Source organism: Eleutherodactylus coqui, chromosome 3 (assembly GCF_035609145.1).
Source record: "Eleutherodactylus coqui strain aEleCoq1 chromosome 3, aEleCoq1.hap1, whole genome shotgun sequence".
Lineage (NCBI taxonomy): Eukaryota > Metazoa > Chordata > Amphibia > Anura > Eleutherodactylidae > Eleutherodactylus > Eleutherodactylus coqui.
Window position 1 is genome coordinate 281,081,729 of NC_089839.1, and position 26,923 is coordinate 281,108,651.

Below are 26,923 nucleotides of genomic sequence, written 5' to 3' on the forward strand. Positions count from 1 at the left end.
TAACCAGAAGAAAAGCAAAATCATTAGCAGAAGACTCTATCATGTGATTTAATAGATGGGTCCAACAACACAGTAAAGGAGTGTTCTGATGGATGTACGATGGAATGGTTTGGACCAAAAGGCTGGTAATAAGGCGCACCCCTTTAATAGACATGCACATACATACACTTTTTGTTAGAACCAGCTTAAACGAGTTTATAGTTGACGCAATGCTTCTTCAGTCTTGCTGGGGCATGCTCCCGCTGATGACGAGTTGCTGGCCAGCCCTGCTCCCTCCTCACCAGCTGCATCCATGTCTGTGACCTGACCACGCACCAGCAGCATGGGCTGCAGCAACTGAAATACTAAAGATGCATTGCGCAGCTTCAAAACGCGTTTTTTTAAGCTGTTCTACCAAATAAAAATGAGAAATTTCAATGACAACATCTCTGTATGTGCATGTCTCGTAAAGATTTGCGCCTTTTTCCCAGCCTTTTGGTCCAGACCATTCCGTTCTACATACGTCTACCAATAGGGTGAACGTTGCAAGGGTTGCCTGCACCCGGCACGCCATCTCTTGCTACTTCACCATCAAGATAACTAATTAGGACAAGGACCTACTCGCCAACGCTGCACTGACCTCCAGTGAGGTAGCACCACTCATCTTTCTACATGATGTCATCTACCCTTAGAATCATAGAGTTGGAAGGGACCTCCAGGGTCATCGGGTCCAACCCCCTGCTCAATGCAGGATCCACTAAATCATCTCAGACAGATGTAAGGACAGTACTGTCCGGAGAACTGACAATCATGTGCTATTTCTGGGTCTTCAGGTTACTAAAGCCAAAACACTAGTCACTGTGTTTTCAGGCATCAAGACGCATTTGCAGTGCACATAGCAAAAGTCCTGAAAAGTTCAACTAATGTTAGTCTATGGGCTCATGCACACTAATACAAATAGTGCATGCAACAACATGATAGAATGCATAAGCCAAGTTTTCTCCATAGACGTTATTGGAGAAATGTAAACGGTGATCTGTACATACGGTGTCCCCCCCTCAAAAAAAAAATCTTTATTTTGTATTAGTGCTGTATTCGATGTTGAACGTCCTCATACTGTCACATGCTGGAGACAATTGGAAAGTATCTGTACAAAATGAGTGTTTACCATTAGAACGAAATGAATAGAATATCAGTTGGTCTGAGTGAAATTACTTCATCCTGTTCAAATACTGATACGTTTTATCGGCACATTTTAAAATGGTTCTTATTGTCTTATACATTGTAACATAGTATGTAAGGCCGAATGAAGACAATGTCCATCTCGTTCAGCCTGTTTCAACCTCCTTGTTGATCCAGAGGAAGGCAAAAAACCCCAAGAGGCAGAAGCCAGTTAGCCCTTTCGGGGGGAAAATTCCTTCCCGACTCCATAATGGCAGTCAGACTAATCCCTGCATCAACCTCTGATGGTTCCTACCTGTCTGTAAGACCCGGAACAACAACCCGCTGTTCACCTAATGTCTATATCCTGTAATATCCTTCCGCTCTAGAAAGACATCTAGTCCCCTCTTAAACTCCTCTGTGGATTTTGCCATCACCACATCCTCAGGCAGAGAGTTCCACAGTCTCACTGCTCTTACAGTAAAGAACCCCCTTCTATGTTGGTGATGAAACCTGCTTTCTTCTAGACGTAGAGGATGCCCTCTTATTACCGTCGCAGTCCTGGGTATAAACAGATCATGGGAGAGATCCTTGTATTGTCCCTCATGTATTTATACATAGTTATTTGATCACCCATTAGCCGTCTTTTTTCCAGGGTGAATGATCCCAATACCCTCTCTGGGTATCCTATGTCCCTTCATTCCATGTATTAGTTTAGTTGCCCTTCTTTGAAGCATCGGTGACCAGAACTGTACACATTATTCCATGTGAGGCCTGACAAATGCCTTATATAGTGGGAGGATAATGTTCTCGTCCCTCGCCCCTATACCTCTTTTAATGCACCCCAAGACTTTATTAGCTTTGGCAGCAGCTGACTGGCATTGATTGCTCCAGTTTAGTCTACAGTCCACTAGTACCCCAGGTCTTTGTCCATCTCACTTTTCCCTAGCAGTTCCCCCTTTAGTGTATATTGGTGACATCCGTTTCTCCTGTTCATGTGCATAACCTTACATTTATCCACATTGAGCTTCATTTGCCCTTTTTTTGCCCAAGTTTATCTAGGTCCATTCGTAGCCGTACATTGTCGTCTGTTGCATTAATTATCTTGTATAATTTTGTATCATCTGCACATATTGATATTTTACTGTGTAGTCCTTCTATCAGGTCACTGATAAATATATTGAACAGAATGGGGCCTGATACTGAACCCTGTGGCACCCCACTAGCAACGGTGGCCCAATCAGAGTACGAACCATTTATTACCACCCTCTGCTTTCTTTCTCTGAGCCAATTCTTTACCCAGATACACACGGTTTCACCCAATCCGAGCCGTATCATTTTATATGTTAAACCCATTATGTGGCACAGTGTCAAATGCTTTAGAAAAGTCCAGATATACGATCAATAGACTCCCCCAGGTCCAGCCTAGAGCTTACTTCATCATAGAAGCTGATCAGATTGGTCTGACATGATTGACCCCTCGTGAACCCATGCTGGTGAGGAGTTATTCCATTGTTCTTCTTGAGGTATTCTAGGATGGCATCTCTCAGAAACCCCTCGAATATTTTTCCAGTTATTGAAGTGAGACTTACCGGCCTGTAGTTACCAGGCTCTCTTTTAGATCCCTTTTTATATATTGGAACCACGTTGGCAATGCGCCAATCCAGTGTTACAACCCCGGTTTTGATGGTATCCATAAATATTAGAAATAGCGGCCTAGCTATCACATCACTTAGTTCCCTTAGAACTCTTGGATGTATTCTATCTGGGCCCGGTGATTTATCGATTTTAATCCTCTTTAACAGACTCTGCACTTCCTCTTGTGTTAGGCATGTAATATTTTGCGAGAGGTTCGTTTTATTCCCCTGCATCTCATGTGGCATTTGCTTTTCATTCGTGAATACACTTGAAAAGAAACTATTTAATAGATTTGCCTTCCCCCCATCGTCTTTTATGATTTCTCCTGCATTATTTGTTAAAAGTCCTTTGTGTTTGTTTTTTGCTAATAGACTTCCAAAGAAGACCTCCTACAAGCTGATTTTGAAGGGGCGTTAAAGTTTTTCAGAGTCCAGCTGCCAAAACGTTACAGGGCTGAGGAGAATGCTCGGAGGCTGATGGAGCAGGCCTGTAACATCAAGGTAAAGAGCAGGGTTATTCCTTCTATTTTGCTGAAATGCTCGCTGACTTGTGTAACAACTTGTGTTTGTGTGATAGCCGATGTGATAACTGGCAAGCAGTGTAATTAGCTAAAATGACATTTTTCTGCTGATAAATCCCTCAGCTTGGTCTCTCCCTTCCTTCTAACTTACTGTCCACTGCCTGTTTTCCAGTCATGTGAAAGAGTAGTAGATGCTTGAAACAAGCTTGCAGCAGATGTGGTAGAAAAATCATCAAAAAAGGACTCCGATACTGGTGCATCTTGTCTCCACCAGAAGTATGGGTGGAGACATAATGATTGACTGTATCCGCCCTGTAAATGTCCCCAAACTCCTGATTAGCTAGGGTGGCGGTTTGCTGTGGCTGAAACTTTAGGGTTACAGGGTTAGCCTTAGGGTTAGGGTTACCGGAGTAGCGGGACTGATGGAGCCAGCTTCAGGAGGTGGGCAAGAAGCACTGTTGCGTTCGCGGATCGCAGCGGCACCATGGAGGGTAAGAGCGTTGTTGCCGGCGGTGCCAGTGCCAGCTGGGGAAGGCAGCACAGTGTTGGAGTGCTGTTGTCAAGAAAGGGGCTGACCGCCACTGGGGGATGGCTAGACAGAGAGTGGGGCCGCCTTCTGGGCGAGGGGACAGCATGAGATATTGCAGGCAGGTCGCGGTAAGAGTGACAGTGGGGGACATTGCAGGGAGCCTGGCGGTGACAATTACAGCGGGGGAGCTGAGTTGGCAGCCCACAATGACGGCGATGCTAGCAACAACGGGAAGCTTATATGGCAGAAGGCCGACGGTACCACGAACAAGCACTCCACTTGCAGCTGAGAAGGGAGCGCATCGGGGAGCTTATATGGCAGAAGGACCACAGCGGAGAAAGGAGGCCAATTGGAAGCTGTGGGCGTACTCTATACCTCCCCCAGGACAAGCCCACGTCTGCACCCATTGTTCTGGTGGAGACCAGATGCACCAGTGCCAATGACTCCAAGCATGTCTGCGATAACCTCTATATATGTATTCTAAGACAGAAATAATATAAGGGCAGACTACATGGTCCAAATTGTAAACAGAAAATCCTCACCCCTCCATGTGGGACTATTACTGAGGAATCCACAGATCTCCTCATTCACCATTGGTTGACAATGCCTCAGAAACACATGGCAGATGTAATCGCCCTTGCTATATGAAGCAGATCTCCCACCAGCACTGCACTACATAAAAAAAAACACACAAAAAATACAAATAGTGCAGTAACTTCTGTAGTTGGCTCAGAATAAATATATTGCTTATATTCACAAGATAAAGTGGAATTGCACACATATAAAAGTGCTGCGGCAGACCGCACGCCACACCAGCAGCCCAACCCAGGGTTTCTTTAACAGGTTTCTTCTGGGGCATAATGAAGTATAACTCCACTTCCCTTGAATACACTTTGATTTGGGTTTTTTATTGCCTGCTCCATGGGATCAGAGCCTGCATTTGCAGTGACTGATTAAATGGACCATATGGTCTTTTCTCCCGTCAATTATCTAGTTTCTATGATGATATCTCTGTTACTGGAGACAGCAAGATGAGGGAACAGGAAGTATGTGAGTGTGATGACTCGTGCTGCTCCTTGAAATGTATAGAGAGCAGAGGGTAAGGGGAGGATGAGGGAATAGACGCACACACAGATGTTGTCGGTAGCTAATAGTAAGTGATCGTTTACTGTGTTTTAGCTTCTAAAATGACATCTTTAGCGTTAAGAATTTGTGTGTTTTCCTTGATAATTTGTCTGTGTGTGCTACAGAGAGCCAGGGAGCAGAACCTACAATTGTCTTGGTGTGCAGTGTATAAAAGGCATTATAACAGGAGACTCCACCCACCAGCTTAGAGAGAACTGAAAATTAGAGATGCCGCCTTGAGAGGGAACACATGGTGATAAATGCAGGATATAAGTCGGACTGCGTGTTCCAATGAGGATAAGAGAAACTGCATAGTCTCGTAGTTGACGGGGGTTTTCGTGGTAAATACTATTGATGACCTGTCCTTAGGGTAGGTCATCAATAGCTGATCAGCTGGGGTCCGTCACTCGGGACCCTGACCGATCTGTGTAGTGGTAGGTGCTTGTAACCGCAGGCACGGCTCTCATTGAAATCAACGCTAGCTGTGCCTGCAGTTACTAGCGCCTGCCACTACACAGAGGTCAGCGTGGAGATTTCCGCTCCGACCTCAGTGTATTTGTGGTGCTGACAGCATGCACCCCGTTCAGCTGATTGGTCGAGGTTCCTAGCGATGGACCCCAGCCAATCAACTAGTGATGACCTATTCTGAGGATAGGTCATCAGTAGCATTCTCCCTGGAAAACCCCTTTAATGATACTTTTTAATGGCTAACCTTCTACTGGCTAACATGGTACTATACTTGTTTCCCACATATATACATGCAACGGCTTATTCTGAAATGTTTTCTAAAAAGTCAGGTGTGCGTTAAATGCGCAGTGTAACTTTTTACCTTGCAGTTTGATAGAATATGCATTGAGATGTTCTTTATGCCTGTTTTTTGTTACACTGTATCTTGCTTAGTATCACGCTCAAGTGTTTGAATTTTTGCAAAAAGTTACATTAAATATGGAACTCCTTTCACTGATGCTAGCTTATAATAGGTTTCGGTGGCCTCCTGGTTACTCAGTGGGAGGCATTCTTATTTTTTGGGTCCATTGTCAGAATGATGTACAAAGTATAAGTAGTCTGTTTTACAAAGCAGCTATAAGCTGTTAACCTGATGCAAATGTAGCGCCAAGATTATGTATGAGGGAGATCAGTAGTGCGTAAAGTAAAAACGGATTTTCCATCGTATTGTAAAATTCGTTAGTTATGATATCTTTCCTCTCTGTCATAAAAAAGGAAAGATGAGAACTCTGCGACCGTTCCGGCTGCTAGAGCCAAGAGATGCCTCTTCATAGCGGCACTGACCGAATACTCATGGCCAGTGGGGCTCACAGCTTCCACTATTATTTACAGCAGTCCTTACTGGGACTTTCCAACAACAGATCTTTATGGCCTACAGTATCACTAAAGATATGCACTAAATGTCTAATAGATGGCAGCTCTACTTCTAATGGAGAATGGGATCTCACATCTCCTACTATGCCTTTCTAACACGGCAGAACCCAGCTGACGATGAGAGCCTTCATTCATAGATTTGGTTATAATGTCTTTTGTTAACCCAACCCAGGTTGATCATAGTTCCAGCAGCCTTTAATGCACAGGAAGCCTATTCGCTTTTGTTTCACCCTTCCAAATGGCTGTAGTTATCAGTAAAGGACCCCCATACACATGAGACAACAGTTGGCCGAACAAGTCGACTGTAGTGTGTGTATGGGGTCCTCCTAACTTACCCCTGACAGATAATGTGGGAGGACTGGAGGGACTTACCCATTAACCCCCGTTCCCCATTAAACAAAGACACCATACAACTATATGCTGGCATATTGTGGGTAGGCCACAGCCTTTATTTAACTGTATAAAACCTTTTAACGAATCCTCTATTTTTCTCCTTCCATGCCAAAAAATAAAATGTCCGATTCTAACGTCGTAAAAAACTGAGGCGTAAGAAGGCCCCTCTCGGCCTGAAAAAGCCCTTCCATTTCTTGCTGGCATGGAAGTCCTCAAATTCCGCCTACCGGCTGTGACAACTTCCTGTAACATGCATCCCCCCAATCCCTCTAATAATTCTCTTCATCCCCCCCCCTCAGCTCAGAGGGCGGGTGGGCGGGCGTCTTCACTCTTCTTCTCCCGGTCCAGAATGATCTTCCTCTTCCTTCTTCTTCCTCTAACCCTGCTAACTCCACCCCTACCACTTGGTCACTTCCTTTCTTCCTGACCCCTCCCCTCCAGTCCTCAGCATCTTCGCCAGTAAGCTTTGCTGCTATCTAGACTGGAGGGACTTACCCATTAACCCCCGTTCCCCATTAAACAAAGACACCATACAACTATATGCTGGCATATTGTGGGTAGGCCACAGCCTTTATTTAACTGTATAAAACCTTTTAACGAATCCTCTATTTTTCTCCTTCCATGCCAAAAAATAAAATGTCCGATTCTAACGTCGTAAAAAACTGAGGCGTAAGAAGGCCCCTCTCGGCCTGAAAAAGCCCTTCCATTTCTTGCTGGCATGGAAGTCCTCAAATTCCGCCACGAAGGATGCAGCATATTACTATGCTGCACTCCGCCCCCCACATGCCAGCAAAAGAGCCGACTCTACCCCATCCTGCAACCTAGATAAAAAGGTATCTAGCCCTATGTCGCTAAGGTGCACTCCGTCACCTCGCATCATCCCGCGCTCTCTTCTCTCCAGCTCCCAATGACGTATTGCTATCCCACCTAAAGCTCGCACATGCTTTGATATCCTAAAATTGACAGTCTTCCTCACTCTCTCGATGGCTTCATTATCTCTTGCCTCTCTCCAAATTCTTCTGGCCACGATGTCTGACCAAACGATTATGACCCTCTTAAAAAATTCCTTGAAACGAAAAATATCCGCTTTCATCAATGCTATCAACTCAGCCACCTTTATCTTCCCAAGATCATTTCCTCCAGCGTGAATAACTAATATCACTCTGTCATTCTTCCAGCTGCTGATTTTTAGAACCTCCTGGAGCAGCCTGGGCCATTGTAATCCTCTAATACCAAGCCAACGCACTTGCACATTAAGGCCTAAATTCACTCCAATGGGCCTATTTCTGGCTCTCTTTTCCGCCCAGTATACATAGGAGTGGCCCACCACCCATACTGTCCAATCCGACACTGTGAATAAAATAAAAGAACAAAACCAAAGCAGAAATCGCAACACCCTAAACAATATTTATAGAACTCTCAGATTTGGCCGAACATATGACCGATATGCATCTGATTTCCAACGACCCACCTTCTTAACCCCCTCGATACCCATGCCACACGCAAAAGCGGACGTTGCCGCTCCGATCCTAAACGAATGTGATCCGAATTCCGAGGGGTTAAGGCCTAGCCTTCTAATGCTATTCCGCATGACCGCCGTGAATTGGTATTTAGTTAGGGGAAAACCCGACGCATGGCACAAAAACGGACCAGTCCCACAGTGTCTCTTGGCGAACTCCTTTACCAGTAACACCGGGCACCACTTTGTCCCCAATTTTCCCACTCTAATCCATTCTCCCATCCCGTATATGTCTGTCTTCGATCTTCTGACACCTATCTTAATACAGTCTTCGTCAATTACCACGTCTGAGAAAAACAGCCCCCCGGGCTTTGATTTGCACGACGATACTAACTCCCCGATGCGTAACGCGGCAAAAAAGGCGATGGAAAAAGCCGCGCGAAAAAGCTCTGCTTCGGAAGCATCCATGCAGACCGACTCCACCACGTTGAGGATAGCGTTTAATAACTCGAACGTGATAGGGCGCCTGCCGTCCTTGGTCACCCTGTCCTTCTTCCACCCTTTTATTATTTGCCCAAAAACGAAGTCCTTCGTCACGTCTCTTGACCCGTGTAAGCGCAACAAAAATGCTATAGCCGATAGTCGTTTTTTCGCCGCATCCGCTGATGACCCGCTTTTACGCATCGCGGACAGGACATCTAATGTTACCGCCCTTGCTCTTTCTTCTGTTGGAAAAATTCCACCCGCCGCTGCTAACCATTCTTTCCATACTTTGTTATATCGGTTCCATGTGGTACTTGTTACTGACGCTTTAACGAGAGCTAACAGCTCTCCTCTATCACTTCCCACAAGAAAGCAGGGCAACATACCCCCTCGACCTCCGCCGTCGGGTGCAGCTCCCTGAAATGTGACATCTGAAAACGAGAAAGAGCATCAGCAGTAGCATTCAAATATCCTGGTACGTGTCTCGCTTTAAACTTAACATTGTGCTGTAAACACCGTAAGATCAAATGGCGTAATGCTGCCAGCACCAACGTTGAGGATGACGATTGCTTGTTGACTATTTGCACCACCGATTGATTATCTGACCAAAAACAAATATTACCGTTGGCCAACCTCTGGCCCCATATTTCCATTGCCACCACCAAAGGGAAAATCTCCAATAACGCTGTGTTTTTTATCCATTTTCTTTCAATCCATTTTTTCGGCCATGCAGCACAACACCATTGATCACCCAATATTACTCCGAATCCATATGAACCAGCTGCATCCGATACCAAACCGATCTCTTCATTCTGTTTCTCCTCCTCCAGACATATTACTTGACCGTTAAATGAACTCAGAAAAACTCTCCATATGTGCAGGTCTGACCTCATCCCTTTTGTCACCCTGACAAAATGATGGGGTTCCTTTACCCCTTTCGTTGCTAGTGACAACCGCCGGGAAAAAGCTCGCCCCATCGGAATGACCTTGCACGCGAAATTCAACAACCCTAACAATACTTGAAGTTGGTGCAGTGTTACCTTCCGAGAACTGCCCACCAACTCCACAACTTGGCGCAAACGCGCCACTTTTTCATCCGGCAAGTGGAAAGTCATTTCCTCCGTGTCGATTTCTATACCTAAAAAACCGAGCCTCGATGCGGGGCCAACCGTCTTCTCGTCCGACAAGGGGACCCCGGCTTTTTTCATCAAACTACGAAACGACGAAAGTAAAAACTCGCAGGCCGTCGAATTTGCCTGACCAACAAAAAGAAAATCATCCAAATAATGTGATACCGATGAGATGCCCGTCTCCACTCTTAACATCCATTCCAAGAATGAACTAAAAACCTCAAAATAATAACAGGAGATAGAGCAACCCATCGGTAGGCACATGTCAACAAAAAACTGGTCCTCGATGCTGCATCCCAGCAGATGAAAACACTGCGGATGCACCGGCAGGAGCCGGAAAGCCGATTCAATATCGGCCTTTGCCAACCAAGCGCCTTTACCTGCCTGTCTAACTAATGCAACCGCGCAGTCGAAAGACGCATAAGACACCGCCGCTTGCTCTTTTGATATTCCGTCGTTGACTGATTCACCCGACGGATAGGATAGGTGATGGATAAGTCTGAACTTGCCAGCTTCCTTCTTCGGAACCAGTCCCAAAGGGGAAACCCGCAAGTTCACGAAAGGCGGTTCCCGGAACGGGCCCGCCATTCGACCCAATTCTACCTCCTTCAGCAACTTCTCCATCACCAACTGCTTATTATCGCGAGCGGACTTTAAATTCTGGCAAAAAGACGCCGACGAAACTGGGGAATGCGGGATAAAGAAACCTTCAGCAAACCCCGCTCTAAGCAGGTTTGCTTCCAGTCTCCGTGGGTACCGGTCGAGCCACGGCTCCAGGTACTGGACGCTCACCGGCGTTCGCCCCTGTGCCGGGAACTCCCGTCGCTCGTTGGCGTCGGAAACAACGCAACGCCGTGTGCGAACCTCCGCAGACCGAGCATTCGTGCCGAAATTTGCACGATGCGTAAAAACGGCAGTGGCCTTCGTTGAAGGCCCAGCAAGAACCGGACGGTTTTGGGGCCGCAGCAGCCTGCTGTCCGCTGGCTCCTGCGGCCGATCCTTGAAAGCTATGTTTAACAGGTTTCTGCGCCAGGATCAACTGGATCCAAACGTCTGTCGCCTTTGACGCCCAACTGATCTGCTGTGAACCCGAAATTCTGCGACGAAAATCTTCGTCATATCGCCACCAAGCCGATCCCCCGTGCAACTTATATGCACTGTGGATCGTGTTGATGTACACGAGCAATTCCGGGCCCTTCTGCGGCTGCTGCTTGCACACTACATGTGCCAAAATCAAAAAGGCCTGTAGCCAATTCCCAAATGTTTTGGCTACTTTGGGTTTCTTCTCGCTCCCACGTTCAGTGAACCGTTCCCTGTCAACTGACACGTGTTCGACTGATAACAGCGACCAAATATCCACATAGTTACCATTTATAATTTTTGATACCACTTCGTTCTCCAGCCCCGCATCCAACGGGGCTACTCCACAAAACAGCGAGTCTGCTAATTTTAGACCCTCGCTCACCCCTGCCACCGAGGGCAGGCACCTTTGTCCTTGTGCTGGACCACCAACCTCGGGCGAGGCCGCCCTCCCCGGTTTATCATAGGACACTAGAAGCCCTTTATCCATATCATATTTATCCACCAAGGCTCTGAGAGCCACCATAAATTCATCCTTCCGGCTCGTGCCGGACACATTGTCCCAAACTTTATTTAACTGAAACGACTCACCCGCCTCGTTGACCTCCGGCATAGCCAAGGGAACGTTAGGGGCGGGCAGTGATGTTTGTTGGTACTCCCGTGCGTATCGTGCCGTGCCACTTTCTTGGGGGACACGCCGGCTCCTTGGGCTCCTTGACATTGTAGCCCCGCAGGCTGACATCCTGTTACCCGGTCTGCTCCGCTCTCCTTGTCTGATATCTGCAGAAGAAGCCGGTGACCGTGAAAACAAATTCCTCATGACCTGCATCTCCACCTCTCGGTTGCTCTGCCCTTCCCTCCAAGTCACCGCTTCTGCCTGATCACCCCGTATGAATCTGCTCCTCCTCGTCTCCTCTCGTTCTGCTGAAGATGATGAGCAGCTGCGCTCCTCGTGCGCCCTAGCTGTACGCCTGCTCCTTGCCCCCTCTACCTGCCTGCACCTATCCTGCCCTATAATTCTACCGCTGCTATGATGGGGGCGGCTTAAGCTATTGTGCGCTGCGCAATGCTCCGGGGAGTCCCTCTCTACACTGCTGCTGGTAGAAACCCTGAACTCCCTGCGCCTGGCTGAAAACACAGGTGGAGGCCCCCGGCCCCCCCGCGCTATGGCGCGAAAATTCGCCGCCTCTTCTTCGCTGTCTGCCGGCCTGCTGCGCGCTGGTGAGCGAAAATGCGCTGATTTTCCGCTCCCGGCGCCCGCCCCATACCACGCTGTGGTGCGAACTGTCGCTGTTTTTGAGCGATGAAATGATCGCCCCTTCCGCGCTGTAGCGCGAAATTCGTCCGCCTCCTCTATTCTGGTCGCTGCCCCCCCCCTGTCCCCCCCTAAGTGCTGGTGGCGAATATTCTGCCCTCTGTTTGACTGGCCCTTTTCGGTTCCCCTCCCTCCCCCCCCACTCTCCCCCCCGCTACTCGCGGCGCACGATGAGGGAGATGCACTCTCTGGCATCTCCCTCCTAACGGTCGCTGCATCTCCGCGGCCGGATCTATATCCTGTGCGCGGAACCCTACGCGCGCCTGCTGCTGCACGTGGCGATCGCTCCGGGACCTCGCTCCTTGGGACCTCGCTCCTTGTACTGCCGTCAGCCGCGGGGATACCTCCTCCCGTGCTGGACTTACCCGACCTGGACGCTACCGTACCTCCACGGGTAAGTGTTGTCCTCTCCGCTACCTCTGGCTCACCGACTCCCATGCGTTCCGCTGGTTCCGCCTCCTCCCTACCGCGCTGAGACCGCACGGCGCTGTTCCCTCCGAGTCGCTCCGGTCTTGGGCTGCTGTTCCGTCCGCCTCTCTTCGCCACCGGGCTGGGACTTAGTCGCGCTGGCGGGTTTCTTCTCCGGGTTGGTCTTCCACGTGGCTCCTCGCTGCTGGGCAAAACCGGCTGGCTGGTGCTCGCTCCTTCTTCCACCGCTGTCGTCCCCGAAAGGTCTTCAGCCATCTTCACGAGCCAGCTTGTGCCCTGGCTGGCCACCACGTCCTTGATCATCCGCATTAGCTCCTCCATTCTTCAGCTGTTCTGGGTCCGTCTTCACTCTTCTTCTCCCGGTCCAGAATGATCTTCCTCTTCCTTCTTCTTCCTCTAACCCTGCTAACTCCACCCCTACCACTTGGTCACTTCCTTTCTTCCTGACCCCTCCCCTCCAGTCCTCAGCATCTTCGCCAGTAAGCTTTGCTGCTATCTAGAAGGGAGGATTGGGCAGGTTGAATTTCAGCGCTTTATCTCTCTATGTCTTCTGGAGATGAACCGCCAAAGCTGGCTGTCATGTGCTCGTGTTTGGGGGAATTGGGCGAACAAGCATTTGGGGCACCTTTAATGTCTGGGCGTTCTGATCACTCTTAGGGGGGTTTTACATCTGCTTTGGGGATTCCGCAGGCCTGTTTCGTTTGGAGATCAGGAAAGGGGAATCCCCATGGTCAGGGATGGACTCGAACAGCGCTGGACGTGCCCCATTGACTATAATAGGGTCTGCCTGCTTTCCGCCCAACTGCCCGGCTTTTGGACGGTATTTCCAGCTGGATCTGTGTCGGAACTTCCAGCCTGAGGTTCCAACGGAGGTCTGAAAACCGGTCTTGCCTTCCCCTTCCATCATGATCATACATTAGGTATTAGTAAGGCCCCTTCACACGAGCATATGCCTTTTTGCGTGCGCCTGAGTGCAGCCTATTTGTGGGGTGAACTATGCTTTTTTTATGCATGCATCAGTGTATTTTACTGTACTTTTCGCGCCCGGAAGGCATGTTCATTTGCACGCGGTAAACAAAGATGCACCGATTAAAATGGCTAATTAGTTTAATGAGTTCCAGATGTGTTCTTTTTCCCGCACAATTAACTTTTCTGAAGGTTTTGAGTGCAGAAATGCTCAGGAAAATAGAGCACAACCGAAATGCCATGAAAAATAGACGCATGTGAGCGAACCCCCTGAAATCAATGGGTTCTATTCTCTGCGTATCGCGCGCCGCGTGAAAGAGGCCTAAGACGTAGCACCATACACAGCAGGCTGTAGATCTGTGACGTCTCATACACAGGGTAATTATGTCTAAAACGGCAATGGTCAAAAAAATATCTTCTGCCTTTTAACCATGAGGAATCCCAAGAAGACGTTTGTGTCCACTGACAACCGTTTACTTTGTGTCTTATATGTATTTCTCCACTTTCGCTCAGATTATCAAACCGGTTTTATTAGAATTGTAGCATCAACCGCTTCCACAAACCCTGAAGTCAGACTTCGCTTTCGAGTCAGTCGAGTAAAATGTGGTTGGAGATCTTGGCAGCCATACAAATTCCAATTTTCTGCTTAGAAACAAGCAATCATCTTCAGAAAACCTGCATATCTTCTTGGGAATTGGTGACATCTGCCAAAGTCACAGCAGAAATCTTCATCTCTAGAAGGAGAGTAAATAATGGAGAAATGTTGCACTTGGTGATAAGATGGTAAAGCTGGGATTGCCGCCTTTCTTCTTGCAATGAAACCGTCATAATAGACAACCGTGAGCAGATTTTTCATACATAAATTATTCTTCCCTCATGCTTTACACTGCAGCTCTGCTTACTCAGATTGTCAGTTGTGCACAAATTTAGGCAATTAAGTCACCTTTTAAGATGCTCATGTACCACATAAGGCAAATGAGACTTGATAAGGGCAGAACCAGAGTTTTTTTTTACAACTTATCCAAAAATGACGAACAGCCATTATTTTTTACGGACACATTGGATAGGCATAATAAATTATAAAGATTATAAGCAATACATGTTTATAGGTCAGAAACTAATCTGAACTCATTACCGGTGTTTACTATGAGTTGTAAAATAACGCCAGTAAGGGCTCATTCCCACGAACGTAATTTCACTGCGTGTTACACGCGCTTAATAGGCAGTAAATGGAGCTAATGGAAGTACATTGATCTTCATTGATCCTATCACACTTGTGAATATTCATTGCGTATAAAAGAGCGCAGCATGATCCATTTTGCCGCATATTATGTGCGATAGACCCTATTGCTCTCTATGGGCACGTAATCAGCGCAGTAAGGGAGGCATTTATATGTGGGAAATGTAAACGCAGTGATGGGCCGACTCCACAGTGGTAAAATGATATACGCAGCATTTTACGCATACAATCGTGTCAGCCGCTGAACCTGCACAAGTACAAAAAAAACTAAAAAAATTCATAAGATGCATCTACCTTTTTTTTTTTAATTTTTTTTATTTTAAAGGACTCTAGAAAAAAGTTTCCTATTTTTATGGACTATCCAGGGATTTTAGATGGTTGGCAATCCTGGATAGAGCCAAGACATCCAATTGAATCTAGGCGTAATTACGTGTTACCTATTCCGTTTGCCCTTGAGAGTGTTAAAGCTCTGTGTACAAGAAGCGGAGGAAATCCAAGCGCCGATGAGAAATGCATCGTGAGTTCTATCTGCAGACACAAAGCTGCTATGAAGTGTTTCCTTGACTCACTACAAAGGCACAGTATGAACTTCTTGTTCTTCGCCTTACAGCCTTGTGTTCATCTGTGTTCTGCTGATATCTGCTCTTCGTTATGCCCATCAGATAAAACATTCTGAACGACAGAGAACGCTGCCGCCTGCTTGGGATCTACAGCGGTCAGCTTTACATTACTGGACCTTAAAGGAGTTGTACTAGAATTTCAAGTTCTTCTCCATCCACAGAATAGAGGATAACTTGCTGATCGGTGGGGGTCTCACCGTTAATCTTAAGAACGGGGGTCCTGTGTTCCACGTTGTCTTCAGTGCGGGGTTACTGTACCCCCTGCAGTAAGGAAACTGAATGGAGCCCTGGTAGCGCAAGTGGGACTGCCGAAATACCCGAGCAGCACCCACTCAGGTACTTCTGTTAGCCCCATTGAAATGAATGGAGCGCTGACTGCGCATGCTCGGCCGAGGTTTCCTTCATGCTGATGTCGCCGCTGGGGAAGAAGTGACTGCCACAGTGACAGGAGAATATGACATGGGAGTCCAGTTCTCGAGATTAGCAGGGGTCTCAGCGATGAGACCCTCCACAGATCAGCAAGTAGCCCCCTATCCTGTGGATAGAGGATAACTTGAAATTCTGGTAAAACCCCTTAAAGTTACAAATATCACATTTGTATGAGAAAAGCAACACGTTATTGTCACAATTAGCTAAAACTGTAATGTAAAATAGCATCCTGGTGCTTAACCCTTTGCAATCCAATTTTGGATTCAGGGTTTCCTAGGGGGCTTTCTCTTTCTGCCATTTCACAATGGCGCCATCTGCTGGCTCGAGCCAGTACTGCGGTATGTGACATTCTGGAGAGGCCCCCGACAACAGAGCGGCCAGTAATATACAGTAAGAATACCCTGACGTCTTCCAACATTGGAGCTGTACAGTCTTCAATCAGAATGTCTTTAGACGTCAGACAGTGGATTGAGACGTCAGACAGTGGATTGGAAAGGGTTAAGAGTATTCTGAACATTTAATATTAATGACCTAACGCTAGGATAGGTCATCAATATTTGATCAATGGGGGTCTACTGCTCGGGGTCCCTGTTCTCAGTGTAATAGAAGGCTTCATTTCTATTGAAATCTATGGGAGCGATGTCTTCTATTACACTTCTAACTTCTTATTGCTGTCAGAACCAGAAGAGTAATAGAAGTCGTCATTCCTATTGATTTCAGTGGAAACACAGCCTTTCTATTACACGTTCTGGCTCTGACCACGGATGCGGAGTCCGACCCCACTGACGGCAGACTGGAGGATCCGATGATAGTTAGTTCCTGAGTGGTGGGCCTCTGGTGATCAACTACTGATGACCTATCCTGAGGGTAGGTCACGAATAGTAAATGCATAGTAGACCTCTTTAAAGAGAACCACCGGGTACCTTGGATACTTTTATAGCCTTATCCTCGCTGGCTCTATCACATTTTTCTTTCTCTTCTAGACCCACATCGGTTCCTGCTACATATGGAGCCCTACATTAGTCGTCTTCTATAATGGGCAGTCTCCACTGCCTAGTGGCAATCAAACGTAACATCGACCATTAACCCTTTTCAATCCACTGTCTGATGTCTAAAGACATTATGATTTAAGGCTGTACAGCTCCGATGTTGGAAGACGTCCATCAGGGTTCTATTACTGTATATTGCCAGCCTCTCTGCTGTCGGAGCCTATCCGTGTTACCTCATGCAGTACTGGCTTTAGCCAGCAGATAGCGCCATTGTATAACGGTAGAGAAAGAGTAAGCCCCGTAGGAAAACCAGGATACAAATTGGACTGGAAAGGGTTAACACTATGCAATAGAGAAAGCCGCCTTGACAAAAGAGTAGTGTCAGGCTCATATTTAATGAGAGTCGAAGGAGATGAATGGGGGAAAGCGGTGTCTAGAAAAAAAAAAAGAAAAGCTGTGTTGAAGTCAGTGGAAACATAGCTGGAAAGGTATGCAGCCCAACCCGCTTGCCAGAGGACCATAGAGGTCCTCTCTAAGTGTTAATTAGCATGCCAACAATACAATAGTTGGATATGATCAGATTAAGGGGTCAACATAGAACAAGAGAGACTCGTAATAGAAATCCAAAAGGGACCCCCAGCTGCTTTCTTTTTTTCTTTCCTCGTCTCCAAAATACTTGGTATGGCAGTATCCATATTCATAAAAGTGGAGGCATCACTGTAGCTGCATGCATAACTGCTGCTACGGGGCCCAATGATTGAAGCACTGGAAGGACCCTACTTGGGAGAATTGTTTGCGTTGCCGAAGAAGTTCTCTTCACCTCTGTAGGTCAATAAGGATATTGCCATAGTATTCTTACTACCAAATGTAAAAACATGTAGTAAGTTGGCAAAAAATGTGGGATGACATTTTGTTGTCCCTGCGGTGGGCACAGACACATGGAGAGCCCCCTATAAAAACTTTGCGGTTAACCTTGAACATCCAAGAGAAATAACAAAACAAGGCGTAGATTAAAGGGCCTTTCCGGTGATCTCACTTCTGACCAATTTAGATCTACTTGGGGTTGTGTGTTGATTTTCTAGGCAAATTCTCACTCTGAGATGTCATTACATGGATCTACCACAGAAACGGTCTAGATGGGGTCATAGGCATTCCTATAACAGTTACTGATGATGATCACAAAACTCCCGTCACACAGGTATAATAGAGGAGATCACAGCTCATCCTTCTGAGTGTTTACTTATGGTCTCCTGTAGCTCATTTAGGAGAATTTAGAAGATAATGATGATTAAACCGTGCCAGCAGGCACAGATGGTACAGCTTCTAGCTAATGCTGTGCTGATGTATCATAGAATTGATTTGACAGTGAAAGAAAGATTTTCATCATCAAGATGGTCGCTGATAAGTATCAGACAGCGGGCTGCACTGCATGAAAGTGGCTGCAAAACTCAGATAAGACAGTGTTACAAACAATCCGATGAGGGGTGCAGAGATGGAAAAATGTGTTTCCGCAAGATTGGCCCTTTAATAACTCACAACTGATTATTATTTTCCAGGTTGGCTTAGAATCATTTGGATGTACAAAAACTTTTTTATTTGCATAGGGGAATATAGGGATGTCTGAATGACCAGTGTTGGGGAACTATTTAAAGGAAAAAGACCACGTGAAAGCCATTTTAGAACATGTTAAGGTGATGAGGATTAATGGGGTCAGCCAACTTGAAGCCCTACAACTAGCAGACTAAATGGGTCACATCACCCTGAGAAGTACTAAAGTCCCTATGGTGCTCAGAAACCTGCAGGGGTGTATAATTTTCTGAGCTATCTGAAAATATAGATTTTGTATTGTAATTTCCCTTAAATTTTTTAAAAATATTTGAACTGTGCCTGATTATGGTCAGATTAATGTACTGGTAACTAGAACTGTGGTATGTATTGGTGGCCAGATATACTGTATGTATTGGTGGCCTGATCAGTTTACTGGTTGCCAGATGGACTGTATTTTTATTTAAATGGTTAATTACAATATAAAACCCAGATCCTGAGCAAAACCACAGTGTGTTGCGTAGCAATGGAGTAGGTGCCTGGAGGAAAAGTGATCGACTCCTTTTAGGGGAACTTGTTATGTTCTTTATACAGCTTTCAAAGTAGTCACAAACATGCTGATTCCAGCGATCTGTTCCTTATGGGGTAATGTGCCGTATTCATATGTTTATACAGGAGCCCATGACCAGAGAAGAGTCCCAGCGGCCACTAACCCCAACCACCCGCTGACTGACAGCTTTCCACCTGTTACCCTACAAAGCTGTTGGTCACGGCAGGTGGACAGCATAACGGACGTGACGGGTCCCCTTGCAAAATGGTAAAGGTCTAAATAAGGTTCTGGAGGGTCCATTTAATAAGAAAGTAACTTTAAGAACAAGGGGCACAATCTGAGATTAGTTGGAGGGCGGATGATCAGAAGCAACGTAAGGGAATATTAGAGTAGTAGATTCTCGGAAGCAGCTTCCAGCAGACTGGGTTGGAAAATCAGCAATAAGGGACTTCTGATAAGCAGAGAGATAGTACAAGGGGAGATCGGATGGACTGGGGGGGGGCGTCTTCTGATGTCGCTCTTTTATGTTTCTAACTCCTATGCCTTTTTAACTGAGTAACTAGGGCCGCTTCACGCAAATAGCCAGGTATTTATTGGACATGTCTCTGGCTGTTTCATCACTATCGGCAGCACATCCCCATTTACACGGGGAGGTGTGCTGCCGGCACTGCATGAAAGGTGCAATCACCCAAGGAACGAGCATTTGCTTGTTTCTGAGATGATAAATGACACCTTCACATGGCCTGAAAATCACATTAATGAACATTTGGATGAACGTTCTGTCATGATCATCTGCCCATGTAAAAGGGCCTTAAAGGGAATGTTTGAACCCCATGAACTACGGGGAGTGGTGTTCCCGCGCTGCGGGCACATAGCGTGACTCTTCAGCGGGCTGTGTGCTATCCTATTCATCTCTATGGTGGAGCGCACGAGGCAACTGCGCAAGGATACAGAGCAAGAACAGGACGCCCGGTAAGTATGAAACACTGCTCCCCAGCCTATGGGGCTCAAACATTAGAACAGGCTTCCATTAAAAGGAATTACAATGGAAGGTATATTTTCCACGCAGTCGCTTAGCAATGACATGGATACCCACAGCCCGTACGCAATGTGATTGTGTATGGGCTGCAGGTATATCTGCAACCATACAGAGAAATGGGCTCTATGTCGCGGATATCTGCGGTAAAATAGAACATGCTGCGTTCTGTTTTCCGCGAGCTGATTATGCAATTCCAACACGCTAATGTGAGCGGAACTGTGTAATTCAATGCATTTGAGTGAGCCACGGATTAAAAGGCTCACGGGATCCGCAGTTCAGATTCGGCTGTGTGAGACCGGCCAAAATGTTATCTACAGATATGAAAGTAAGAAAACCGGTATCTTTGCTCCACCAGAAACTCATCAACATGGAGTGAAGAATAATAAAACAGTGAGAATAGCAGATGACCATAGTCTCCGCATCACCAAGGTGCCACAAACAGGCCCAGCAATATAAATGTCCTACAAGAACTCATTTTTTCAAACGTGACCTGGAGGAAGCAATTTTCCAGACAGCCCCTAGAGGGCAGAGTTGTACAGTCTCATTTATATTTAAACCAGACACGGTAAGGCTGAAGGTTGACGGGAAAAGGTGGCCTGATGGTCCTGCTGAAGAGTTATCACTTACTACACCTGTAACATCGGGATATGGAGGTTTTTTTCATGATGCTTTTAGCTGCCTAGATCACTTGTGGCGCCGCATTGTGTGAGCGCTCAGCAGATTTCAATATCAAAGAGACATTGATATGTAAAAAATATACTTTCATGTCACTTCTTAGGAAGATCCTTACAGTTTGAGCTCATTAGCATTTCCAAAGGCAATGTGGCTAGTGCTCTGTCTGAGTAGTATATTCATGTGCATGTACTTTCATAGTATTCTCGGTCCGCTATCCTGTTGGGTATAGGGCCATCAAAGTACCGCGTCTACGTGCCGCGCTGGACAATTGTGTCTTCTTGACTGATGAACATTTATGATCGAAACAACAACCATAACGATCGGCTGCAGAACCAATTGGAAGACTCTATATAAAGGATTGAGAACCGTGTGGACTATAAACTGCAAATTAGGAACCTAACCCTAGTCTCAATCCAGATTTTGCTGTATTCAAGAAGTTAGCCGTGGAACAGCATCTGTTAAAGGGTTACTTTTTGAAAAATTTAATGGCAGGTGTAGATGTGTGAAAATACCAAATATAGAAGTATTTACCCTGCCCTCGGCAATCCAGCATTGCAGCCCCGTGGTTGTCCTAGCCTCTGCTAAAAGTGGAAGTCACGTGACCTCTACCAGCAAATCAGAGGCCGCAATCACTGTTCGGAACATCTGGCGCACAGGGTGTGAGCACTGGTACCAGGAGAACGGCGGTACTGTTGCAGCCTCTGATTGGCTAGCAACAGTCACCTGACTTTGTCAACACAGTCCTTGACGACCCTGGGGCTGCTACGCTGGATCAGCAGGACCGAGGATGGGTAAATACAGCTTGATTTGTTTTCACACATCTGCACCTGCCAATAAATTTTCAACAAATTTATCTGGACAATCCCTTTAGCTTAAAACCATTAGTCTAGTAGATGTTTGTCAAACCCTGGTCCTCACGCCCCCCAACAGGTCATAATTTGAGGATATCCTATAGAGAGAACACCCGTGGTTGTGTCTGAGGCACTAACAATAAGGCCCCCTTTACAAGGGCGTATTTGCGTGCGCAAAATTTGTGCATGCCATACGCAGAGAATTGAACCCATTGATTTCAATGGGTTCATTCACATGCGTGTATTTTTCCTGTGCATGCAAAGTCCCCAAAGAAGTCAGCCATATTCCCACTGATTGGAATGGGTAATTAAGGTAATTATTTCAAAATGTGATATTTTCGTGAGCAAATACACAGGAAAATAGAAGATGCTGCAAACGTCATTTGCGCCAACTAAATGCTTGTGCAAAATGCGCACATGTGAGGGAACCCATGGAAATCAATGGGTTCTATTCCCTGCGTTTTGCATGGGCAGATACTTTTGTGTGACACAGGCCTTATCTAAGGAGGAACTGTTAGTAAAAATAAGTTTCTCTGCGCTTCAAGGATATGTGGCATTAACCAGATACATATATACAAGGGAGCAGATGGTAGACAAGAACCGCACTTACTCGAGAGGAGGGGGTATGCCTAGCAAGAAGCCTCCTCCTAGAAGTGTTGACTCCTATGTGGTGGAAAAAAGTCTCCAAGTCCAACGCGAATATAGGTTCAGTCCTTTATTCCAGTGATATGGACAATTGGCAGCGCGTTTCGGTGCTCAGAATGGGCACCTTCATCAAGCCAACAGTAATTGTTGGCTTAATGAGGTGCCCGTTCTGAGCACCAAAACGAGTCGACACTTCTAGAAGCGGGCTTCTTGCTAGGCATACCCCCCTCCTCTTGAGTAAGTGCCGTTATTGTCTACCATCTGCTCCCCTGTATATATGTATTTGGCTAATGCCACATATCCTTGAAGCGCAGAGAAACTTTTTTACTAACAGTTCTTTGTATATTTCTCTGGGGGAGACTCTCTATTTTTAGAGAATCCCCTTAATTGTCTCTGCAGCTCTTCCTGGTCACAGAGGATCTGATATGTGTAGCATATAGCCAATAGAAGAACCTTTGGCGCTCTCCGACCCTGTTCGATTTTTTTATCTAAGGAGGAGGATTCGTTATTTGCAAGTTTTTTTTTTCACACCAGATATGATTGCTGTAATTTGCAATCCATTTATGAAGCGTCACATGCTGTATGGTTCATTTGTCTCAACTGCCGTTTGGGGCAAAAGTAGTGTAACCCGTTCTCCCTGGAGTAAAATGGTCTAAAAATGTAGAAGTCCATCGGAAAAACTCATGTCACTCAAACCCCGCACAATGCCCCACAGAAGATGAGGCTGAAATCTCTTCATAAATGCAGTAAAGTGACAGAAAGTAGCCAAAAAAGTGGCAAAACTGCAATATGCGGATTTTTGGTGTAGGCGTAAAAAAAAAAATCAATGGCAAAATTATGAACATCTGAAATCAACCCAAATGGCTCGGGCTACACAGCCAATGCAAGTTGTCCTCAAGGCTTGGGAAAATTGTGGTCGCAATCTGCATTGAATTATTCGCTGTGGAAGAATAGGTTACCCTATCTTTTGGCCTCTGCAGAAGTTCTGCCGCACATTTACAACAATGGCGCGGCCGCTAGTGACTCCAGCCCCACCTCCAGCATGTTCCCACAATTTGTACACAACGTCCAGCTACCATATAGCCCAACCTAATCGTTAATCATTAACGATCATATGTTCTGGTCAAACATTATCTCCCTCTGCATATTACTGCAATGACTGATTCCGCCTCGCTGACGTCTGTTCCATCTACCAGAGCAGATCTGTAAATCTTCCTGGGTGTTACTGATTTACTGCTGGAGTTCAGCGTGTAATCAGTTACTCTGAGAAAAGGCACATAAGGCATATTGGCAGAAACTTTCTATGGTAGCAAACATTACAATCAGGGCGGATATGTTGCAGCGTATAACGAGAAGCGATCAGCAATCATGGATTCTTACTTCTGCAGCATTCAAAGGATGGACTAATGATATATGCTATCAATATCAACTTCACTGTATGTCAAATTAACACAGCATGTTAGGCTGAGTAAAGACATATATGTCCATGCAGTTAGGCCTATTATGACCCAATGGTGATCCAGAGGAAGGCGCCAAACCCCTCAAAGCCAGATTTAGAGGAAAAAAAATCCTTCCGACTCCAATCTGGCAATAAGAATAATCCCCAATCCTTCTGAAGTAATCAGTGATAAACAAGTATTATTGTAACACTCAAGAAAGGCAGCCAGGCCCCTCTTGAACTCATCTAGTGAGTTTGCTATCACCACATTCCATAGTCTCACTGCTCTTACAGTAAAGAACCCTCTTCTATGTCCTCTAGATGTAGAGGACGCCCCCTTGTTACAGTCACAGTCCAGGGTATAAATGGATGATGGGAAAGGATCTCTGTATTGTCCCCTGATATATTTTTATAGTTATTAGGCCACTTCTCAGTTATTTTCTAAAAAAAAAATCTCAATTTTGATAATTTGATCACTTTGGAATCAGACATGGATTATAATTATTAGTGGTATAAATTGAAACGAAACAGGATTATAGTCCGCGTACCTGAAAAGAGCCCCTCCGTTGTAAGAGTAAGGCCTGTTTCAGACAGCATTTGTGTCTTTTTGTGGTTTTCCATCTTTGGGTTACCTCTGAATTACCAAAAACAATAGATGGAACCCCGAACTGAGCCATTCACTTGTATGGGCTGACTGTTGTGTCCTCCGAAAGTAAGGCTGCCTGTCCACGGGCGATAGTTCTTTACAGTACCCGCGGCGATAATCTAGCCACGGGTAACGCAGTGAACGCTTTCCATAGACTTACTATGGAGAGCGCAGCCCTGCTGTCCACGAGCGGAGAATCATAGCGATTCTCCACTCGTGGGATTCAAAGCGTACCATGCCGCGATTTTTCCGCGATTCTTTGTGGTGAGCCTATCTGTCAGATAGGCTCGCAGCGGAGACCTGACAGCTCTCCCCCCTAGCGATATTCCATCACGGCCGTGGACAGGGGGCCTAACAGAAACTAACGTAAGCCTCATCAAACAGAGACCAAAAGACGGCTTTTGAGCAATACTCGTTGTGTCTAACTGCACTGACATCGTGCAGTTTTTGTTAAACCATCGCTCATCGTTGTCTTTCAGCATGCTGCAAGACAACGATGAGCCTTATCAGGGATTCACAGCGGGATCCAGCTGATGCTATTGTTTCAGCTCTATCCCGCTCCCTGATGACAGGCTGGGTATCACAGCGTTTGCTATTTTAGTCCATATCATGGACCGAAATCGCCTATTAAAGTCAATTGGATAGTGTAAAAACACAGCAGACACGCAGTTGCATGCGGATTCATTGTGTTTTTTTATGCGTCTTGCCAGGAGATATTAGGGGGGAAAAAGTGCCATCGATTGGGCCTCCTTGTGTTTTGTTTTTGTTTTGCACGTGTGAAAAACGCAGTGAATACAGATGCGCCGCATACGTCAAAAACACTCATATGCGCCAAAAATGCACATACACCGTGAAAACGGTACGTTTTTCATGGACCAAAATTGCATACGCCCATCTGCATGAGGCAGTCTGTCGGTACAGACAGATGAATCATTGGTAGGTTCAAACGAGAATTGTTCAGTCCTTCACATTTACAGTATAAGTGACCGAGAGGGACGGAATGATCAGTATTTAAGCCAAATGATTAACCCTTTCCAATAGACTGCCTGACGTCTTCCTACATTCTGATTGAAGCTTCTACATCTCCAATGTCAGAAGACGTCCGACAGGGTATTCTTACCGTCTATTGCCAGCCATTCTGCTGTCAGAGCCTCTCTGGTGCGCACACACTGGCTTTAGCCAGCAGATGGCACCGTTGTATAACAAAAAGAGAAAGCCTTTTAGGAAACCCTGAATCCAAAATTGGATCGGAAAGGGTTAACAAACTAGACAATGATAAATTTTTATGCCTGCAGAAAATTAACAATGAACGAAAAGATCATTGGCTGCGTTTACACGGAACAATTATCGTTTATTATCGCTCATATGAACGATTATCCTTCCGTGTAAAAGGGCCTTAAGAGTCTATAATTCCCTGTCTTAAAGCCCTGTCTGTCAGTGCCAGGAAGCTCCGTGTCCATTGTATAGTGGTCGGTGATTGTAATTACAGGCGCAGCTCTCATTGCAATCAGTCTGCATTTACATTTGCAGCTCCTATTGATTTCAATGAGAGCTGCGCCTGTAATTACGAGCGCCGGCCACTACATATAGGTCGGAGCTGCTGCTTCCACTCTGACCCAGAGCTGACGGCCGGTGCAACCTGGAAAACCCCTTTAAAGGGTTCTGTACATCAGCCCTTAGGCCACTCTCATGCATTCATAGAATGGCGTGCGAAACTGCTGCGTTTTACTGCAACTTTGCACATTGTTTTGTTACAGCGTTTGACCGTGTATGTTAATGCACCCCATCACTGTGATGGGTGATGAGTTGTGTTAAAAAGGGTAAAAATAGAACAGACAGCGCCCTCACATTCACTTTTTTTTATCGCGATTAGCGTGGCGTCTCAAGCGCCAGTCGCGATGGAACGCTCCCCTTAAATGCAATGGGGTTCGCAGACCTGCGTTTTTAACCCCGCTAATTTTAAGTGCTGTCTGTTCTACTTTTGTGCAGCTTAACGTTTCTAAACGCACCACATCACAATTATGGGGTGCATTAATAAACACAGACTAAGGCCGCCAGCAGACGGGCGGGTCAGATCTGGCGGCGAGGATTCTCGCCACGGGACCCGACCCGAGCGCCTGCAGGGACCAGCGCGTACTCACCCGCAGACCGAAGCCGGCGGCAAGTGAGTGACCCCGCGGTTTGTTTGCCAAACCGCGGCCGTCTGCATAGGATTGCATTTGTTAACGCAATCCTATGCAGGCTTCCAGCGGCAGAAATTCCGCGGGAAATCCCGCCGCAGAATTTCTGCCCGTGTGCAGGCGCCCTAACACTGTGACATGCACTCAAAAACGCCGCTCAAAATCACGGTAAAATGCTCAGATTTTGAATGTAGCGTTTTGTGAACGCATGTGTGATCGCGGAGTTACCAACTGTTTTCAATGGGAGACCTCGCATCACTTGCACCTAGCACGCAGTGCAATTCTGATGCCGGCCCCATTGGGGACAGTAGGCGCTGCGATGCGAGAACACGCTGAAAGATAGAATATGCCACGATTTGTTTCTTGCATCGCATCACATTATGGTGCCATGCAGGAAAGTATTGCTGTGTGTGACCCCATTCAAAATAATGGGGTTCATATTTCAAAACTCGTGTGATTTTTCTCGCCCGTGTGAAGGCAGCCTTTTTC

The 26,923-nt window shown here is 46.3% G+C and overlaps 2 protein-coding genes across 5 annotated transcripts in view; one reads left to right on the forward strand and one right to left on the reverse strand.

Moving 5' to 3' along the window:
* RABGAP1L (RAB GTPase activating protein 1 like) overlaps positions 1-26,923 on the forward strand; it is a 332,919-nt gene that overhangs the window by 255,728 nt on the left and 50,268 nt on the right. For both annotated transcript variants that reach the window (XM_066597506.1, XM_066597507.1), the window contains one exon: positions 3,150-3,278. In XM_066597506.1, the coding sequence (XP_066453603.1) occupies positions 3,150-3,278 (129 nt within the window). The remainder of the gene's footprint in view (positions 1-3,149; positions 3,279-26,923) is intronic.
* Positions 6,751-13,092, reverse strand: LOC136621783 (uncharacterized). 3 transcript variants are annotated; one of them, XM_066597505.1, is made up of 4 exons: positions 12,579-13,092; positions 11,469-11,657; positions 9,054-9,098; positions 6,751-8,075 (listed from the first exon to the last, which is right to left on the reverse strand). In XM_066597505.1, exons 1-4 carry the CDS (start codon positions 12,940-12,942, stop codon positions 7,486-7,488), a joined length of 1,188 nt encoding a protein of 395 aa, XP_066453602.1. In that variant the 5' UTR covers positions 12,943-13,092; the 3' UTR covers positions 6,751-7,485. The 3 variants fall into 3 exon arrangements, with proteins under 3 accessions (XP_066453602.1, XP_066453600.1, XP_066453601.1); XM_066597503.1 differs by having other exon boundaries at positions 6,751-9,098; XM_066597504.1 differs by lacking the exons at positions 11,469-11,657; positions 12,579-13,092 and having other exon boundaries at positions 9,054-11,071.

Bases quoted from the DNA above. Each gene is read 5' to 3' on its own strand.
- LOC136621783 (XM_066597503.1), bottom strand. From the start codon at position 12,942: ATGGAGGAGCTAATGCGGATGATCAAGGACGTGGTGGCCAGCCAGGGC. The intron at 11,658-12,578 runs GTACGGTAGCGT...CTTCTTCTGCAG, and splicing joins GACAACACTTACCCGTGGAG to ATATCAGACAAGGAGAGCGG. The intron at 9,099-11,468 runs GTGAGTCGTTTC...TCTCGTTTTCAG, and splicing joins GCCGGAGGTCAACGAGGCGG to ATGTCACATTTCAGGGAGCT.